This window comes from Gouania willdenowi, chromosome 3 (assembly GCF_900634775.1).
Source record: "Gouania willdenowi chromosome 3, fGouWil2.1, whole genome shotgun sequence".
Taxonomy (NCBI): domain Eukaryota; kingdom Metazoa; phylum Chordata; class Actinopteri; order Blenniiformes; family Gobiesocidae; genus Gouania; species Gouania willdenowi.
This window is the reverse complement of record NC_041046.1, coordinates 27,164,288-27,186,287: the sequence shown is the minus strand read 5'-3', so window position 1 is coordinate 27,186,287 and position 22,000 is coordinate 27,164,288. Positions and strand designations below refer to the sequence as shown.

General features: G+C 38.5%; 1 protein-coding gene across 7 annotated transcripts in view; it reads right to left on the bottom strand.

The window, feature by feature from the left end:
- sox6 (SRY-box transcription factor 6) overlaps positions 1 to 22,000 on the bottom strand; it is a 138,000-nt gene that overhangs the window by 69,363 nt on the left and 46,637 nt on the right. For all 7 annotated transcript variants that reach the window (XM_028436609.1, XM_028436593.1, XM_028436617.1 and 4 more), the window contains one exon: positions 19,834 to 20,044. In XM_028436609.1, the coding sequence (XP_028292410.1) occupies positions 19,834 to 20,044 (211 nt within the window). The remainder of the gene's footprint in view (positions 1 to 19,833; positions 20,045 to 22,000) is intronic.

Here is a 22,000-nt window from a genome sequence, read left to right as displayed (position 1 = left end):
ACAAATAAAAACCATTTCATTTTGACATTATTTTGTCAAAATGACAAAATTTTGTAGATGATGACGACATGCACATGCACATGTCATCATCTACAGAAAAAAAAAAAAACTACAACTATTCTGCAATTTGATACAGATGTCCATACCTAATTTGATATCATTAGTTTTGGACACAAATAAAGAGCATGTGTTATTGAATTCCTAGTTCCCATTCAAAGAAACAAGATTAGTTTGTTGTAAGTTTTGGAACTCTTCAGTGCTTAGCATTAGCCTCAACATCAAACACTGAGGAGTTTTTTTTTACAGTAGAGGATGTATACAAGTTGTGTCCTTTTATCCGCCTGTAACATCTCCTCTTCATCACTCACACAAACCAAACACTGTTGCCCTGCTGACAAAAACACAGACTTCAGAGGAACTGGGAGTACCAGGGGGTCAGAAGTTTTTTTTGTGGCCTTGTTTAGGGACAACTTAAAGAGAGATCAAGCAGAGTCACCATTTTTGTTTGATTGTCCACTTCCTTCAATGTGCTGGGGGTCGACAGGACATCTTCAGCTTAGGGTCATTATAACATTACTTCTGCTTTATTGACTTTCCAATTCCCTGCTCACAGTTTGTCCCCTTGACCCTAAGAGAGGGAGAGTGAAGAAGCCCGTGTGTGTGTTGTGTGTGTGTGCGTTAACTCCCTGCGTGGCACAGAGATCACTCTTCTTAAAACAGAGGTTAAGGGCACAGGGAGTAGCAGAGCTCAGCGCTTCTTCCCTGCCTGTAACCCCTGGGTGATCTAGCTTCCTCTCCAAGAACAACAACCTTTCAAAATCACCATTCTCTGGGTGAGCACTCGTACTTGACATTTTCTCACCGGTGAGCAACGAGTACATTTTTTTTTTAAAGCAGTCTAAATGGCTATAAAACAAACACGGTCAATACGTGCTAATACGCACACATATGCTCTCTCTTCGCCTCACATACACATCCACTCTCATCACAGATGCTCCTCCAGCACTTGATCATTAAGGAATGCAACAACAGTTGGAGATAATGTGGTGCCAGCTTCCATTCTACTCCAGTCCTCCCTCTCTCTCTCTCTCTCTCTTCCACCTCCCTCCCAAGAGAACTGCCGCTCCCTCACTTTCTCCATCCCCTCCGCTGGGCCAGACATGACCTGCCAAGTCCTCCAACAGGAGAAACTGCAGCTGGAATGTGCTGCTTGTCCTCCCAGCCTTCCACCTGGGAGAGGTGAATAATGGCCTGGATTAGTGTACAGCAGCTCTCAAACACCTTTCGGGGTTTGAACAGTGCGGACTAAACAGTCCACCAAAAGTGGATTTAGTTTGAGTTTAAAATCTTTAAAACAGACGTGTTTTGAAAGAAAATGGAAAAATGTGTCAGCCATTGTTTTAAAGCACTCTCTCAATGTTGTTTCTTCTCAAAAATGTGTACAAATATAAAGGAATGCTCTTAAGCCTGTGTCTCTTTTTGTTTTGGCAGATGGTAACAATGCTAATGGGAATTTCAACATGTTAATTAATGTTCGCCTGATGTTGAGAACGTTAAAAACTTGACCAGATTGTTTCACATACAATGGAAGTTTAATTCCAGGAAAAACAAATGAACACTTGACTCTTTACAGGATATGATTTTTTTTCAGGATAGGAAATATGTAATATTTAATGTCAGTGATAAACCTCTGAAGCTTTCTGTATTACAGGAAGAAAAAAATGTGTTCCTCTTGTCTTTTCAAAGTAGGCCATCACAATCAGGGGAATTAGCTTAAACAAGAGAGGAGTCCAGTGAGTTTATTTTTATTTTCCTATGGGGGATCTTAAAACTCCAGCACCCCCACCCTTTTACATTTTTCCCGTCTTCTCTCAAGATAAAATGCACTGTGGCTGGGGAGCAGGCCATTCAGCTGGGATGAGAATGGAATGAAAACAATAGCCCTTATCAGGCTCTTATTTACATTTTCCCAGCATCCCTGCAGGAGGCAGCTTGGCTTGTCACCAAGCCTGGATCGCCCCATTGGACCCAGATCAACTTCCTCCAGCCCCAGCAATTCCAACAGTCCCTGTGGACCCTTGGCTGGCATAGGCCCCTTTTGACTATGCAGCAAGCACCGATAGCAACATGCAGGACAACACTACTAAAGTGTGTGTCCAAGAGATGTTCCTATTGAGAGGGGAATGGCTTCTGAGCTACCATACTAAGCCAGTCTCATTGTCTCTTCCCTGGGACTTGTGCAGTGTAACTGGAAGCTCTCCTGCATTCTGTAGCTTATAGTGAGAAAATATTCATCCCTAATTTAATAGAGAAAAGATGAATAATATCTATACAGTATCATATCTTTGGGTTACAGGCTTCTTTCCTCTGTAGGTAATCTGTGATATCTTTGTTTCAGGGAATGATTGAAAAACCAAGAGTTAGGATGACTTGGTATAAGATTAGGACACATAAATAAAGCAGAACCTTTATTTAAAAAGCTAAAGTTGGTTTATTAGGGACATAAAGCTTTCAGCAATTGGCAGTGGGCGCTGTATAAGTATAAACCACTCAACAGAAGAACAGGCAGAATCCTGTTATTTGTCCTGACACCGCCGGACTCCTCTGACCTTTTCTAATTATACAACTTCTTCTCTTTGTCTCCCATCTTTCTCTTTGGCTATGCTCTTGGAGATGTTTTCTCTCATGTATTTTAAAACTTTGCATGCAAGATGTGATGCATAAAGTTCATCCAGCATCAAGCGCATTACGTTTACGTTCTTGCATGTATTAGTTCAGGCGGGTCGAGGGGGAGTTGTTTTTGCTAATGTTTTTATTGCTTCTGTGAAGTGATTAGTTCCCTGGCTGAATGGTACATTAGGTTGACATATGACCTGTCACAAACTAGTCAAAATCTAATATTTTTTAAATTGCAATGAAGTTCAACGTTCTCAAATAGCTTTTATCACCGTATTAGAGGCTGAATGAAATACTTTAACTGTAGAGACCTTTCTCACTTAAACGTTTCAAAGTTTCTGGTACCATTTAAGTTAAGTTTGTAACACTTGGTGATAAATTATAGCAAACACACCATAATGTTTGTAAAGGCCAACTGTCTCAAAACATCAAAAGGGCGTAGTACTCAGCAGTGAGAGTAGTTCAACTGTCTGCCACCACAGATTCACCGTGTGCACTATTTGCCTGGGTGAAAGATGATACTTGTGTTGGAGTGTTTATTGTGTTGAAAAGACATTGACAGAGGAGCAAGGACTATCTGAGGGAGTTGAGTTAGCCGTAAGTCAAAGAAAAGAAAGCAAGAGGCCTTCCTTTTAGCATTGGTCTGAGTTGTCTCTAACTCCAGGGGAAATGCATATTTACCAAATCATTGACAAACTGATGCTGAATGTATACATTATTCCACCCTTTAGAAAACAGAAGATCAGGGAAAGTGTTTGTTTGTTGTAGCGGCAAAAAAATATATTAAATAAATAAATATCACTGCAACAAATTACAACAAGAGCAGTCACAGAGCGTAAACCTCCAACAAGCACCAAATATTCTCTTTGTCATATATCGGCAGTTACCTGGATTAATGATCCTGATCATGATCATTCACACTTTAAAACCTTGGAAGAAATGTACATCTTCATTGATAACGATACAGTCTGACCAAATATTGTGATGGAATTCACAATCCAGCTCCGATCTGGAGGAAACTCTGTGGTGTAATCGAGAAAACCAACCCAGAGTCAAATTGCATAAAGATCAGTCAATTGCGAACCGAGATATTAATTTCTGAAATTTTGCCAATGATGAGAAATAAGGATTTACTGTTTTTTTCAAATTGATTCATAATCAATATATTAATCTGGATCCCCTCCAAAATTTAACAAAAATCTGTTTAGTACTTTTGACATATTCCTGCTAACAGACAAACAAACAAATAAATTAATGCTGGTATAGTATAGAACAAACATACCGTGAAAGTTTCCTACAGTCGACAATGGGCATACGCACCTGGCGAACTGTGCATGCGCGTCCGTCATGTTGTAAAAAGGTAAAAAAATCTTTCCTTTAATTTTTAGGGTTAGGGTTAGGATTAGAATTAGGGTTTATTATTGTAGGAAAATTTAAGGTAGCAAAATACGCGTAAATATTAACTACGCTATTAGTGCGCATGCGCCTGTAGGATTATTTTTCACTACACTGGTAAAATTATGAATTGCTGCCAAAACTCACACGAACAAATGTTTCATCCACTGTGATATGGTCACAAATGATTTAAATCCAGGTTTGATCTTTAGTTGTACATTGTAAAGGTCTTCATTCATCTTTTGTTTTTTTCTCATATTACCACAGACATTTAGTCCTAAAGGCAGTATAGAGATTCTTGTTAACCTTGCCAAAATAGGTTGTAAGGCGAACCTGGAGTAATCACATAAATAAAGAACACACGAAATGCAAACTTCACACTGAAAAGCTCCCAGGTCCAGTCAAGGTCTTATCGCTGTGAGGTAGAAGTGTGAACCACTTCACCACCATAATGCAGCTGCAAAAGTGTGAGATTTTACTGACACAACCTCAAAAAATGTATTTCCAATGAATGTAGGAGTTAATAAAGTAGCCTCTCAGTTAATAGGTGGCAGAAGGAAGCACAAAGGTTAGATTAAAAGGATCAAATGGCCATGAAAACACAAGTCGACAAACTCTAACGTCACAGTGCATGTAAGTATTTTTTCAAAAGTGATGAAAAGACTGAAACTGATGTTGATTAGTGTAGTCTGTACTCTGCACATCAAATGAAGCTAAAGGATCTAATGAAGTGAGCAGCAGGATGAGTAATATCCACACCGGCTTTGATTGGAAATTGCACAAATCACTGTTATTTTGTGCTGACTTACAGAGCAATAAATTATACCCCAATGCACCATTTACAGCCCCATATGATAAAAATATATTTGATTTACTTTATTATGTTCTCTGTATACTATAATTATACATGTAAAAAAAAAAATCTGTCTGCTTCCAAAGAAGGAAGTGTTTGTACTCTAAGAACTTGAATGGTGTTTTTAAAGGATGTCAGATTTCCTTCCTTCAGGCTCTGATACAGTATATTTTCTTGATTTCGGCATAAATTTTGTCTCTCAAATAAAAACTGTGAGAATGTTAGTCAGACAAAGATGAGCGAACGTTTAATTTCACTTCCACTCTGCACTGCATGGGAAACAAATCAAAAGTCGAGTTTGATAAAAAAAAAATGAAAAAAATAAAGAAAAGAAAATGACTGTGGCATACTCCGAGGAGTCCTTTGAATGTCTTAATCACAGACACACTAAAAACAAGACCCCATCATCACAGCAAATAAAACATAATAATTACAAGAGGCAGCCAGGAAAATGAAATGCAGAGAGAAAACATGTTTTTGTCATTCAGCCGGTAGTCCCTGAGACAACAGCTGTTGGATGCTGCAAATACTCCTGAAGTCTCCATAATCATGGCGTTATTGAAGTGAGGACAAAAAGGGCACTAATTGCAAGGGAGCAATCGGAACGCAATAGGTTACACACCCGGGTGATGCTACACAATGCAAACGCTAAAGAGGGAGCTTGAGGCGCGGGGGGGGGCGCACACACACACACACACACACACACACATCTGAGCACAACACCGCGTTGTCACTCATTTTCACGCAATTACCTTTCCTCGTCGTCAACAGTTGTAATAACCTCTACCATTTCCAGGCTCTTAGCTGGAGTTAAATCATTTCAGCTTTTTAATAGGTAATTATTAGTCCTGGCATGCATAAATAAAGAAGTCCAGCTCCTTCAGACATGTCAGTGTATTGTGGAGCACCTGCATCTCGTGGCAGGCTTTATTTAAGTGACACCTAATCATTATTCCACTTACTGAATATCTCTGTTTCTTTACGCCACCTTCCCAGGTTATGTAAATAGATCCTATAAATACACTGCAGGTAAGCTCAGTGAGGCCAGAGGATGTAACTGGAAACACATCTCATCTCTTTCATGACTTTTCTCATTTCTTTGGGGGGCAATTCTTGTCTTTTTTTTGATGTAATTCCTTCATCCATGACAACATGCACTGATGTTAGATCCTTAAGTGGGGTCAGTGTTTTGTGCAGTTAAATTGTATCTTTTCATAACTCTGCATTTAAAGTGCTAGAAAGGCAGGCTTTGGATGAAGTGTTTGCACATTGAAATCGTCCATGTGTACACATTTTATTCATTTGGTAATAGTTTTTGTCTCTATTAAATAATGACTGTCAACATTCTGCGGTTGATTTACTCTTTCATTGAGCGAAGGTTTCAGATGTATTTGTTGAGTAGATTTAAAAGCTTTTGACTTTTACCTTCACCAAACTAAATAAACTAAATACGTGAGAAATTACATTTAATTGATGTGAAAATAACCAGCAACTTTTAGAGCTTTTTCCAGCTTTTCTTTTTTTTTTTTTTAGAGTAAGTGACCTTCGGTCCTTATCTGTGCTGGCCAACGTGTTAATCCTGCAGAGCTGACCTGCCCATTCTGACAAACTGTGTACACACACAGCACCCTGACCTCTTTAAAGAGGACATGTGTCTATCAAGCATATATGAATTAACCATCCCCAAGAGGCTTCACCTCCTGAGCCGTGCAGCATGTGACCTCTCCCAATCCATTTTACTGCGGCACTCTGTGGCAATCAGGCTTGAATTATTAAAGTGAGCAGTGAGCAATGATCAATTCATTGCGGGCCTGGCTCGCCCACTGCCCAGCCGTACTTCAGCAGAAATGACATTGAGAACACTTGAGTATGCTTCCAGACAATGCACATAAATGTGAAATATGTCAGACCCAATATGTCAATAATCATAACTGTACTGGCGGAGGCCATGTCCAGGCTATATCTAGAGAAATGCTTTAAGGAAGATGATGGTGAGGCGAGCAGCTTTCAATTCATTCATTAGACATTAGGTAGCAAACAAATATACTTTTCATGTGTTTGCCAACATTAACGAAGGACTCGTAGACTTGTAGGGCTTGTCAGGTATGGGTTTCTATCTAAATCAAAGAGAAGAAAACTATCAAAAGTGACAATAGAGGAAGAGAGGTCGGAGGGAAGAAGGCCTCTCAGGAAACCTGGATGAAAGAAAAAGGGCAAGCAAAGCAGTCCAATCAAAACTTCATGAAGAGTAAATAAGGAGCCAAGATAAACCAGTACTCAGAGCCCCCAAAACTGCAATCCCCCCTTAAGCTGAAGAGTGGCAGCTGGCAGAACAGCTGGTGAATAGGATTAATGTCAGAAGAATGAAATAAAACTCAACATATGTCCGAGCCTGAGGTGTTGGGACTGTGCGTGATTGTGCCCCCGATGGATGCCATGTGTGCAGCTGGAAGGAGCTGCTGTGCTGCTCTGCTTTCTACCCCACAAGGTCACTTTTAAGAACTAGGACCATTAACTGCTTGGATAACCAAATGAACTTTTCATTCCTTCTACTTTGCCGTCTTCAGAATCAGAATTCCTTTATTAATCCCAGGGGGAAATTGCTTTTGTTACAGCCACTGAAGAAAAATCACAAATAGAGACGAAAGGAAGAATAAACATTAAATAAGTGTATAATTAAGTAAAAGACTGTTAAAAATAAGGATCAGATACACACAGTAGAAAAATCAGTAGTAAAAAATAAAGTGAGATTGTTATTAATAATAATAATTATACAAATATACAAATTACATACAAATATGATAGATATTTACAAAAATAATACAAAATGTAAAAATATGATATATGAACTCTTATCATTCAAACTCTAAAAAGTGAATGCACTGAACCATCAGAACAACGTGCTTTAAAATTCCCGTGTGTTCCTTTTCCAAACACAATTATTCTATTGATTTGTACTATATGAATTGTTGTAAAAAATATTAATTGAATACGTTAAAAAAATAAATGCAACTTTTCATAGAGAACTGTAAGGTCTGTCAGCATTGGTAGTAATGGTAGGTAATGACAGAATGAAATGTAACTAAAAGGTTAAAGATTAAAATATAGATTGTGTTTGACTCCACCTGCTTTAATAGAGAAAGAGAAGAAGAAAAACGAAAACTCAGCCCATATCTTCATAGTTGAGCTAGTTGAAACTTGACTTCATTTGCTAATTTTCCTTTAACGTCGATAATCATTAAGGTCTACACACTGTAATAAATTATAATGATTTCACATGAAATTGTAATTACTGGGTACCTTGCAAAGGGTGGGAGGGGGGTTGGGGGGGGTATTTGAGAGCTACCCTACAATTTAACTGTCAGATATGAACTTGCCTGTTATTCAACGCTCAAAAAAACATTCATATTTATTCATCTATACTAAATTAATAGATGTGTTAATAGAAAACAGTATGTAATATGATCATGGTGGTTAAGTGTGATTTAGTAAATTAATGGACGTCTGACTCCACAAGGACAAAAAGAAACTAATAGGATCCACATGAGTGCATTACAATTTGCAGTGAGGCCAAGTGTGAGCTGTAGACATTGAAACTTCCTTTCATAAATGTCAGACTAATAACAAGGTCCAGTGACTGAGCCACATGATGATGTCATACCAAGTACAAGTATTCTGATAACATACAAAACATTTGTGACGGCGCAAAGGGAATAAAGGGACAATACGGAAGACAGAAAAGTTAGTGTTTGTTTAATAAATGCTTGAAAATCTTGTTTTTTGTTTTTTTTTGTAAAGTTTTGTGGCTGGAGAAAAGTCCCACATTATTTATGCAGCCATGTTGATATTTGCCAGTACTCTGCACATACTAAGGTCACATTTGGTGATGTTTTCTTTGCTCTCGGAGGAAGGACAAAGTGCCAAACCTTATCTCTATGAATCTATATTTTTGCATCAATGTCTACAGTTATGTTTTTTTTCTGTATTATAGTTCTTTATAAGTGCAAAAGATGAAATAAAGCATGTAGAGATCACACATTTGCAATAACACACAGAAAGAGACGGGGACGCGCATGAAAGAGCACACACACGCACTCGCACATTCACAGCTCCAGTATATTTACAGACTATCACTGCTTTAAATTTAGGCTAGAGTGGTGTGATAGTCAAACGTTTAAAATGATAAAATAAAAATACACATTCCACAATAAATTCATAAAGATCTTAAAGCAATTAAAGCCTCAAGAAAAGTAGAAAAGTATGCTGTTGCTATGCACTTATACTATTCTTCCATTTCTGGGGGATAAAGAAATCATGAGGTAAACACAGCATGTGTAAAGGTTAGGCATTTCAGCTCCTAAAGTCTCAGTTTGCTCCCATACACTTCACCATCTCAATGTGCTGTTGTTAAAGTCCAGCAACAATGGAACCTGTATTTTTCTTTTCACTCAGCCTGTTCTCTTTTCTGTGGCATACAGAACCATACGGACAGCAACCTGCTGGGCAAAGATGAAGAACTTTTGTCTCCAGGAGAAACCAAGCTCATTGGTCTGGCACATAACAGGGAAACCAGCAGTCCAACTGCATTAGCTTGGCTTGTTGATAAAAAAACAAACAAACAACAACATTCCAACAAAGGTAAAATACTTTAAAAATCAGACGTATTTTGTAAAAAAAAAAAAAAACACATATTATATATGTACAGTAAATACAGTATTATAATGCTTATTAAATTCTATTTTTTTAATATAGACAGTTGGATGAACTAAAGCCCTATAAAATCTGTTTTATTTTTTTCCAAATTCCGTGTTTTCCACTATAATTTTTAAAAATCAGTTTGGGTTTTTTTAGAAATATTTATCATTTTTTTTAAAGAAAATATTAGTTTTTAAAAGGTAGATATAAGTTGTAGTGACATGTATTATTCTAACAGCTCCTTTTTAACTATTTATGTCATATAAAGATGTATGAAAACAGCATTAATGTCACCTGATTTTCTCTCAGTGATCAATGGTTTACTGAATCTAAGCAAGTTTAATGTTTAAATTAACTTAATTTAAATTATCCTATCCTCTGTAGCTCTGATGAGATGCTGTTCGAATGTAATATTCTAATAACGTTGCTCAAACGTTTATTTTGTAAACCGGAAGTTCCCACTGAAACTGTTGTACTTGAGGTAGCTTGCTGACTGAATGTGTACCTACGAGACATGGAATAAAAGCTGGAATAAAAACAACTAAAGGACAACACGGACTGAATTATTCTTAGTTAGCCAGGCACAACAGTTCCAACACTGAGCATCACTGCGCTACACGGTAAACGGGCGGAGCTTTACAGGCACAGCAATGTTAAACGGGCACAGAAGGCTCTGTATTTAGGAGTCAGTGATGATTTGAGTTGTTTTTAGACAGTGTTTTGGTATTTTAGGCAGAGTTTAATGCAACCAGGACAGGAGCGAGGAGGGCGGTGCACCTAATAAGCGGTTCCCGGAAACATTTCTCCATTAAAAAAACGTTACTTGCGCTTCATGCCGATTCTGTCCATTTCCGCGTTTAACCGTTTTCAGTGGTCGATTCCGTGCACGGTTCCATTAACACAAATGTTATAGGGCCCTTTGTAATATGCAACTGAAAACAAAGCCTTATCGGTTAATCATTTTATGCTACTCTGTGGGGACTTTACCAGAAACGCCCTTTCAAAAAGATATTCGTCAACAGAAAAAACTACCAGCACCTTCACAAGCTTTAGAAAGCTGACAATTTTTTTTTTTTTTTTCCAACAGAATTCACAATTTCTTCAGCATGTAATCGCAATGAAAAGGAAAAATTAGACACGTGTGTGTGTTTCGTCACTGCTCATTAAAAAATTAAGTCAAAGTTTTGTGTAAAAATGAAAGTACGTTTGTTGTTCAGGGGGAGGAAACAATACAAACATGTTGTTATTCTGCGCCTTTGCTTGCCGCCATGTTTGGTTGTGTCGAGATCTTTTATCTAGACGGCTTGTGTATATCTGAACAAGTCTGATGTGTGCTCTGAAATCATTAGTGGGCCACAGGGGCTGTCTATGTCCATGGTGTGTGTTACACTTGCACTATTTTGATCCTCAGTCAAATGACACCGCTTCTTTTGTCAAGTTATGTGTGGAGAATGCTTGGGAGCTGAATGCCACAGCTAGAACAGTGATAGTCAGCTGGCATATATTTCTCCCTGTGTAACCCCAGCGCAGGCCTTCACACATGGACACACACACACATATACACACTCACTGACGCACACAGCAGATACATATTCTCTCATGTTGCCTTTTATTTTGTTGAGGGATAATCCATCTGTCTTTGTATTGTGTAAAATATGTCGGTATCTTCGTTGATCTTGGGGATCTACTTTAGGTAGAATTAAGGATTTTATAAATCAGGAAGCTGTGATTAAAGTAAAGACGGTGATTAAAGTAAAAAGAAAACAGCTTAAATATGTTTTTGTTATGTTTTTGGGAGCCAGGGCCATCATTGTCACACATCAATAACTTGTATGTCATATAAAACACTTAAGTCAGAGCTGAGTTTACTGCGTTATTACTGATGTAGTGCCTATTTTTAGCACCGCTATATCCATTTTCTTAACAATTTGTCACAGAAAGGTGCATTTCTGTGCTGCTGGTTATAAATGAAGCCAGTGAGACATACCTACAGCCTGTGGATGAGTGAGCATGTAAAGACAAACAAGCCTCTGTGCAGCCCTGGCTGTGATTTGTCTCACACAGACACCCATTTCCTCCTATCAAGGGGTTCCTGTGCAGCCAGTAAGCCAGGATCACAATTGGAGTTTTGTGCTGCATGGGTGCAGGGGGACACGCTCAACAGCTGAAACTTGGGAAGATGGCCCCTGGAATGCTCTGCAGCAGTTGCTACTGTTGACTAATCGGAATATGAGAACTGAGGAAGGTGATCTTGAATGCAAAGAATGGCACATTGAAGAAGCAGCTGCTTGTTTTGTCATCTAAATGACCAAGACAGCAGAAAGGCTTCTCATTTTGAAAGGAGCAACAAAATCTATATCTTAGCTTGTGTAAAGTGAAACCAGTGTTGGCCTTCGTTGCCCTGTGGGGACGTAATATGAGGGCTTATATTGGAACAGATCATGAATACATAATTCAGCAATAGGCCAGACACTGTGCTGCCTATCCTCCTTGAGCAGCCACTACATTTAGCAGCGGGCTCTGATCTGGTCTGGCAGAGCAGTAACGTTTTCCTTGGCAAATACGAAAGGATGGGAAACAAAAACCCTTGTGATAAGGGGAATAAATTAATGCAGACTGGATAAAGATAACATGGTGATACAGGGAAAATAGATTATGAAAGAAGAAAGAATGACCGTTATAATTGAAATACAGAGAAGGAAAAGGATGAGGATGTAATAAAATGGTTGGAATGAGGGGTTGGGCATATGTTTCTGTGAAAGTTCACATGTCAGACTGGCAGGTTGCCTTGTCTGCTTCACAGGGTGACAAGAGGGTTGATTGGCAGAGAGCAGAGAGTCACTTTTGATCATGTGTCCTAACAAGTGATTCCAGCTCATGTCTTTTCAGCCTGAACAGATCTACATTACCTATTCAAACAAAAATGACAGGCCAGAGAACTGCTCCGCTGAGCTGTTGCACCACCGTACAGACCAAGACAGGACACACACACACACAAATGCACACACACGTCTGATCTGAGTATGCACCATGCCAGGAAAGGCCAGACCTCAACTTGTCCAGTAGGAATGATGCACTCAGAGGTACAGTATAGTGAAGGATGCCTAAAAACCTGCCACCAAGGAAGATGCTACGCCAGCCTTCATTGCATATGCATAGAGCAGAGGCTCATGCTCAGTTCATTATAACAAAGATTCCTATTAATTAGGTAGGATAAAGCAGAACCAGATGACATGGCAGCTGGGATGATACAAGAGGAGGAGAAGGGCGGGAACTGAAAGACGTGTGTTGAAAGAAGAAAGGGATGATATTTCATAATTCATCATGTTACAAACCTGGAAATACCTTTAGAAATAATCCAGCAATACCATACTCCCAAATAAAAAATATGTTCATAAAACTGTTTAATAAAATCAAAGCAGGGTGACCATATTTTGATTTTCAAAAAAAAGAGGATGCGAAGGCCGACCTCTATATAATCAAAGTACTCGACATTTTCTTGAATCTACCTTGTAATGGCAAAACACAATATAGCAGATAAATAAATTGTTATTGTCAATAAGGTTTAAAGGAAAAAATATATCTCTTTATAACAAAAACCTGAAAAAAATCTGGTGGTGACTCAAGTTAATCAATTTTATTATGCATTTTAACAATCTGTCTTTGAAATATCTCATTTAAACCTTCCTAAAATCTCTCAATCATTGAAACAATGAGAAACATTGCCTCAGAGATTAAAACTATAACAAAAAACTCAAGGCTTACACAACATTAAATAATCATTAAATATACACTTCAGTAAATTACATGTTCTACTAAATCCGCTGTAATTTGGTCTCTTTTAATCTCTCTCTCTCTTTCTCTTGGACTTTGATCCTCTTTCTCTTCTCCTCTTGTGTGATGGTTTTGTTAAAACAAAGTGGCATCTTTAATGATTCCGTCATGTGTGAGTAAAATTACAGTAATGATTTGGTGCTCACTGTAAAGAGCAACTCCTTAGCTTTCAGACACTGGTGGGATTTCTTAGATAGAGCAAATGTTAGCGGAATTACAGTCTTTTATATTAATGTGTTCCTCAAAATGCATTCAGGGTCCCTGGAAAACCTGGATAATTAATTTGTAAAATATCCCCGGACAGCCCGGATAAGACGTGAAAAGAGGACATGTCCAGGTAAAACCGGGCGTATGGTCACCCTAATCAATAACCACCATTACTGTAAGTACCTGCAACCAAATTCAGTAGTGACACTGGCAGAGGACAGTGTTCCAACAGTCAAGAGTTCATCAGCGCTAATCATACCACAGGCTTACAGCTGATCCTATTCTCTTCCCTTTTCCTGAATCTCATTACACGCCACGTTGTAATAGAGGATAATGACCCGGGGCTACACACACACAATGCTCATCAACCACACACACTCACTCAACCTACTCCTCAGTCATTATGCAGTGATAATACAAAACCTCGCTGAGGGGATTACTGAACAAATAAAGAAGAGTGATAAAGGCAGAGGGAGATCTAAGTGCTAACACGGGCGTCATATACCATGCCACTGTTTCTGAATTGCTCTGAAGGCCGAACCTGCTGAGCTGCTATAAGGCATGTGCTTACGTTACCTGCAGCTGCAAATGAAAATCTTTTTTTTTTCTCAGTGGCCATTGAAAAGAGGTTTCTACCTGAGAATAAAAGCAGCTGCAGCACTACCTTCCCTTGGCTAAACTGATTAGTGATGACACTGTCAAAACACAAGAGTTGTTGCAAACTCTGAGAGCATCTGGTGTATCGACATTGAAGATTACAGTTAAACACAGGGGGGGCTGTTTGTAGTTAAAAGCTCCTGTTTCTGTTTGTTTAACCACCAGTTATAAGGCATATGTCCTCTTTTTAAATATCTGCTTTATACCAAAACCTGCTGATGCTTAGTCATGGTACATCATGGGCAAGTCTGGTTATTTTTACTTTAATTCATTGTATAACCACATTGCTACGGTACTGCATGTGTGGTTGCTCCAGAGCTGCCCATTCAAACATTTACAAGGAATAAACAAATCTCTTCTTAAAGTGTCCCAAAGTAATGGGGAAAAGTGTCTATGATGTGGCCTACAGTCAACAATTCAGTACTGAATAGAGAAATATGTCCAGCAGGATCCTGAAACCCATTCTCCATCCTTGTCCTGGAATAAAGTGTGTTTCTGTGTTGAATTGTGCTGCGTTGATTCATATTTTAGTGCATTTTATGAAACTGTTCTAATTGCATGTAAATCAAATCAAGGTCACCTTGCAGTTTTATAATTGTGGCTATTTTTCTTTTTACCCTAATACTTTACACTGGCATTTGTTAACTCTTCTCAAGTGCTGTCTGGAGACTTATCCATAAATAATGCATTTACAATACCTAGTAAATAAACATGGGGCACAATCGTTAGCCCTGCTGGCAACTGAGCCTAACAGAGCTTTTACAGCAAAGGTGACTATTCAGCTAAATGCAGTGCTCGCTGCTGGGAGGACATTTTCATTCATTAGCGCAGCCGCAAGCACTAAAAGCACTTTAAGGATCAGAAATGGGGAGTAAGGATAGAGAGGGTGAAAGGGCACAAATATAAAGAGATGGAGGGATGCAGGAATGAGGCCTGTAGTTATCAGCACTATCTCTATTGTAAATGTTATTAAGCATCATAATAAATAAAGAAATCAGGTTAACATAAATGGAGGAAACGGGACTCTATTAAATTAGGGTTTATCCTAAGGCAGGGGTGCCCACTTTATTTCACCATGGTTTGTCATGCTCATGGGGTTTGGGGTTGGTGCAGGGGTTGCCAATTACAAGCAGTTATGTCATTTTTTTGATCACATATACATGAGGGTGGAAGGGAACTGACTTGCATCTACTCTATTGGTATAACACAGGATTCACTCAACGCTGTGCAGTGAGATTATAACCAACGGTAAAAAGCAAAAAGTAGCAACTTTAGTTTGAAACGCTTGGACAAAAGTGAATTCAAGCTGCATAAAAGGAGACGTTTCAGGGGGTGGGATGGGGTAAGTTCGGCAGCTTTAATTGCTTACTTGCAATAAATGGGCAAAAATGAACCACTATTCTTTACTTGGTCCTATCTCAGTATGGTCCTACTTTAGGTTCAGTGTTCTAAAATGCATCTAAGCCAGTGGTTCTCAAACTTTTTTGGCTCAAGTACCCCTTTCTCTAACTTTTTAATCCAAGTACGACCTTTATCCGAATAACACATTTTGCTCAAAATACAATAAAAAAACAACTATAGAGCATAACAATGAAATGAATGAGTGATACACATTTTAAAGAATCTAACTTTGTAATTAAGTCAAATAAATCAGTATTTACTAGTGCCTCCTGAAAATATTTATTTCTATAGATTTTATTTCTATTTATTTATATAATTATGTTCTAATCAAGATCATTTCTATCATACTTTTGTTTGTTTTTGGTGTCATTTTGTATATTTTGTTGTTGTTTGTTCTTCTTATTATGTGTGTTTTTGTTGTCGTTTTTGTATGTTGAAATGTTTTTAATGATTCTCTCAAGTGTGTGTGTTTTTGGTGTATGTGTCTTTGTTATCTTTATGTATTTTGTATTGATCTTGTTTATTTTTCTCTCTTAGTGTGTGCATTTTTGTTATCATTGTGTTGTTTCAGTATTCAGTATATTTTTCTCTTATTTTGTGTGTTTTTTTTGTCGTTTTGTGAGTTGCTGCTAATATTTAGTATGATTCTCATTTTTAACTAATAAAAAAAAACATTAGAAAACCCCATATATTTAATGTTTTCATTTGTAATTTTCTACACTTTCTCTCTCAAGTACCCCCCTGTAGTGCCGTCGCTTACCCCCATTTGAGAAACATTGATCTAAGCCAGTGGTCCCCAACCAGGGGTACGTGTACCCCTAGGGGTACATTGTAGGAGGTACTTGGAAACATTGATGAATCTATTTCAAACATGCTGAGTCATTTTTAAGCCTATTTCAGACACCGTACATGCTCATCCAACATCTTTTCCACCCGTTGACAATAAACTGCTTTAATAAAATAAATATTGTGGCCTTAATATCCTACTAATTGCTACTAACATGTTATGCACATTACTAAAAATGGAGGTAAATATATTCTCTGCTATACAATAATTGTAATGCACAAAATTGATATTTAGTGTGCGTTAATCGTACAAGTTGACATTTTCAAGCTATTAACAACATGTAAATAAAACAAGAAAGGTTACTAAATTGGAGTGACGAAGGGGTTCTCGTAGTCTGAAGAGAGGCCTCGGGGGGTACATGAGACAAAAAATGTTGGGAAACACTGCTCTAAGCCATCATCATTAGGAGGAGAGGTCAATTTTTATTGTATTGACAAACTTAAACCTTTTTTGTTTCATTGGAAAACACAAATAAAAAACCTTATTAAAATAGCACTGATAGTAATAGTCAAACACAAGGTTAACTTTCATGTCCATTAGACCAAACTCGTAGAAATTCATGTCCAATGTCCAAACAATGTACTGTGATATCTGAGTAACACTATGTTGGGCGACTTGCGTATCCTTGTCCGTCAGGACAATGAACTATCTTGACCACAGAAGAATGGTAGCAGATGGTGAAGTGTCTCCGAGGACTTCTGTGATCCCAAGCAGGCCGGCACCGAAAAAGCAGAATTAGACACAACAGTTGCTGCGCATAGATAAGCGATAGCTTTAGCTCATCTGTTCCTTGTGGCACATTAGTAGTATCATTAGAACAACAAATGGTGTCTTAAATATGCTGTGATAGATTAATCCAGCCCTTTTATTCTCTCTCCATAGGCAGATAGAAGATTATGATCCCTCAAAGGCTTCTTTCAGGTTTCCTCTCCCTCTATTTTACAGCTATCGCTGATCATCACCACGGAAGCTTTCTCGAGTGCTCTCAGAAACAGAGTAGCTCTCCGTTACCACAGCTTGGGGACAGCACACTGAACTTTGTGAGCCTCTTATGTTCTGCCGTGGTCCTTGCTCAGGAACAAATTTCCTTCGACAAGGGAGTTTATTTTGGTGGTGATGATACACAGAGCATGAGGCAAACCAAGTCACTATTATTAACAGGAGATTAAAACAGCTGTATGGCACTCTAAAGCACTCTCTCCTCCCTGCCCTAACATACGGCCCTGGATTACAAGCTGCACTTGACCATTTAAATTACTGCAACAACCAGCCATCACCATCTGGGGCTCATTACCATAATGCTCACTGTCTCTACAGAAAGCACTGACAATCTCAGCAGGAAACAACACATACAAAATATGTGTTTCTACCTTAAGGTAAAATAAAGAAGTGATAACATAGATACTTTGTTTTCTTCAACAAAACAGACTTTAAATAAGAACGTATTGTGTGCTGCCATGACTTCCTCCAGGGATTACTGGATTTATTCCATTGTTAATGCAGAATGGCCCAATTACCTTAATGATTGTACAGACCCTTTCCAAAAAAGTAGAATATCATGGAAAAGTTGTTTAATTTCCATAATTCCATTCAAAAAGTTAAACTTTCATAGATTATAGATTCAGGGCCCACAATTTAAACGATTTCAAGTATTTATTTGTTTGTTTTTCCATCATTTGGGCTTCCAGCTCATAAATCCCACAAAAACAGGAATTCAAAAAATTAGAATACTTCCTCCAAACCCTTGGATCTTGATTCCCGAATGAAACAGTCCAGTCCAGTCCTTCTTCTCCTCTTTTTTTTTTGCAAACACTGAGAAGTAAATGGTGATTTATTCACAGTTTTCTAATTTTTTGAATTCCTGTTTTCGTGGGTTTTATAAGCTGGAAGCCCAAATGATGGAAAAATAAACAAATAAATACTTGAAATAATTTAATTTGTGGGCCCTGAATCTATCATCTATGAAAGTAAGTTTTTGAATGGAATTATGGAAATTAAGCAACTTTTCCATGATATTCTATTTTTTTGAAAATGGTCTGTATATGATAGCGGGGAAAAAAGCAACTAAAATAAAGGGAAAAAATATAAATAAAGTTTACTTTTGAAATTAATATTGGGATATTTTTCAACTTAAGTAGCCAAGTTTTCCATTGAAATGACAGGGAATTCACTAAATGTTGAAACAATGTGCAACACCATTGTTTTCATAGGTTGAAGATGCCTCTTGTTTTGGTCCATATTAAAAACAAACTACTGAAACCCAGAACATCGACAAATCATTTTGGTTTCTTATCAAGATGACAACAAACCATCGACTTTCTTCCTATCGATAAAGCTGACCATTGACCTGGACAGAGCAGGTAATGTTCTGATATACAAAGATTGCAACACGACTGTTCAAAAAAAAAAAAGAAGTGGCAAATTATTTTTAGGCTGACAGAGGTTTAATTTATTCATCTGATGAAGTGCTTAAGCTAAGAGCTCCCAAGACACTAAATGAGACACATGTATTCCCAAAGGGATTAAACATTTGATTGGATGGAGTTATATTACTACAGCCCTAATTAAGACGGGGGATGTGTTTCAGCAGCTCTTTCAAATATTTGTTTTTCTACCATACTCTTGATAGACTGCAGGCTGTAGGAGAAGGAGCCGAGCAGGGTGAACAAGGGGCATTTATGAATAACATGTAACCGTCCTAATACAGCACAAAAACCACTTTTAATTCATGTCCAACTTTGCATAAATACATCGAATGACAGAAGTCTTTATAATGTTTACGGTAACAAGTGAGTTTGCTTAGGAATCAGTTTGTTGTGGGTGGCAAATTTTGATGAATAACATCACACAGGAAAAAAGTGGCCTGTGTACCAAAATAAAGAGGTAATATTCCTGGCGTAGGGCTAGCCCTGCGAGTTTTATAGTCAAGGAATTTTCCTTGGCTTGGGAGAGGACCACACTTATGCTGAGGTGCAGTACCACACACTCTTTGTCATGTTGGAAAAAGCTCAGAACAAACTGGAAACACAGTAACGTCACTATTAGCAGCTTGTATTTGCATGATGAGCATTTGCATTTGGGACGGGGAGATAGAAGAGGGAAAGAAGGCAGACATTAGTGAAGAAAAAAAAGGAGAATTTAAGAAGATGCTGCACAGTGTGGAATTAGACATTATTTCTCTGCACTCCTCCTACATTCACACACAGACACACAGACACACAGACAGACAGACAGACAGACAGACAGACAGACAGAAAAGGAGTCATACCGTCTTGCTCTGTCTTTGTCATCTCCTCCAGCTTCTTCTGTTTCAGTGTGTCCACTACGTCTGCCAAACTTCCCTTGCGGCGCTCTGGAGTTCCAAACGCTGATCCGCTCAGCAGGTCACTTCGCTCCCTGGCCCCCTCCTCAGGCTTGTGGGGAGAAGTAGAATTGTTCCGGAAGGAGTACAGGGAACATACTTTATTGCTGTCAGATTCCTGCGCCACAAACAAAAGTTGGGAGGGGAGGCAACAAGGAATGGGATTTGAATTGAATGAGTGTTTCTGCGTAATTTTGCTTTGTGACATATTTTTTCCTTTTTTCTTCTTCTTCTTTTTATTCAAACACAATAATTACATGAGGTTTTCTTTTGCAGCTGAGCGGTGTTTTGGAAATATCAAAAGGTTTTTCATACGAGAGGGGTCTGTGTTTTTAACACCGCTTTCTGCTCTTTAAAATTAGATATGACAAGTGAAAAATGGAGATGAAATGATGAGGCACACTTTGATGGAGCGTATCCATAATGTGCTCCGACTTTCCTTTTCTACTGCAGAAAGTGCAAAGAGAGACCTCCCAACTGTAATCTCTCAAATTGCTGTTGAGTGTGCATCTGTGTTTGGGTGACTGCTGTGTAATTTGTTCATTTTCTTGTGAAGACCTTTTCTCTTGTGAGTGCCTCAAGCTATCGTAAATCTGTGTCCTGTCTCGAGCTGTTGTTGTTCTTTAGTCCCACCTGTGTATGGTTTAGTATTTAACTATCTCTGACTGACTGGCTGAGTGCTCCCTGTGCACAACCACATATGAAGGGAAGAAGTAGAGGAATGGGTGCGTGGAGGAAGGGAATACTCAGCTCATGGGAGTGCAATAGGAAGCACACGGACCATGGCTGAGGGTTGTGTCTGACAGAAGGTGGTGTTAATTATAGTCTGTGCAGTCTGTGAAGGCAGAAGGAAGCTAAACAACCAGGAGTCACAACCTATAACAGGGAAACACTTATCTATGATCTAAACTTTGGCCCAAACACTAAGAAATACAAACTTGATATGTCTTTGTATCCAATGAGGAAATGTGAGCTTTTAATCAACATCTGTATGATAACAGCGTGTATTACAGCCTGGTTAAAAGATACAACCATGTCTGGAGCCTCTGTCTATCCTAAATAAAAGGACAGGAATGCAGTAAACCAGGCAGGAGTGTTAACAGTGCCAATTTGTCATCCTTGTGTGGTATGTCGGGCTTGAGGCCGATTAGCAGCGATGTGTCGGGTTGTCTGGTACTGAGTGCCAGGGTGGCACGACCAGGCGGCCTACTCTGCACCTCCTAGCCCTGTGTTGGATGATTATGAAGCATGGCAAAGACAGTGGAGAGGGCTTGAGGGGAGAGGAGCAGTGGTGGGTTAATCAGTTGGCGCTGGTTCAGGGCACAGCCCACACGGACGCATGGCACGGCCAGAGACTCAGGTAATCAGGGAAACTGATGCTTGCGTTCCTTTCCCCCATCTGACTCCCTCTTATACTCTCTGTCTTTACCACTGGGATATAAAAAATTATAATATGCACCAGCCTTTGTCTTTTTTATAACTCTTTTTAATATTTTGTGGTTAAAATATGTATTTGTGTATGTCAAACCTTAATGTACTTTAGGGGAAAGGGTTTTTGATAGCTTTCTAGATAGTGGGAATAGAGATGGCATGTAGCCCAAAGAAAGCTTAACAGTTTTGGATGAAATTGCTCATTTCTTATACTTTCAGATGTTTACCTGCTCGCCCTCATACTATTCGGAACAGAAGGTAAAATCTTGAAGCAATCACAAAGAACGTCACACAGGAATAAAAAGGTAGCCTGTGTTCTGTTAACGTGAATTAACTTTATTATCCATTGTTCCACTGAGCAGTGCTGCTTTATTCTGTTAACATAATCAATCCTGATCTTCTGTTTGGGGGAATTCTTTCAGACAGCCACACAATTGGTGCACACACACATTAGTTTTTTTTTTTTTTTTTGTAGATATTTGATACAAACCAAAGTATGCAGTCGTTGTATGAAAGGCAAAAGTTTTAAAGCACGCTCTCAACCTCTTTGTTCTTTATCAGATTTAAAATGTTATTAAAATATCCAATTCAACCAGTGGTTTGTTTGTTTGTTTGTTTGTTTGTTTGTTTTCAAAGCCATCAA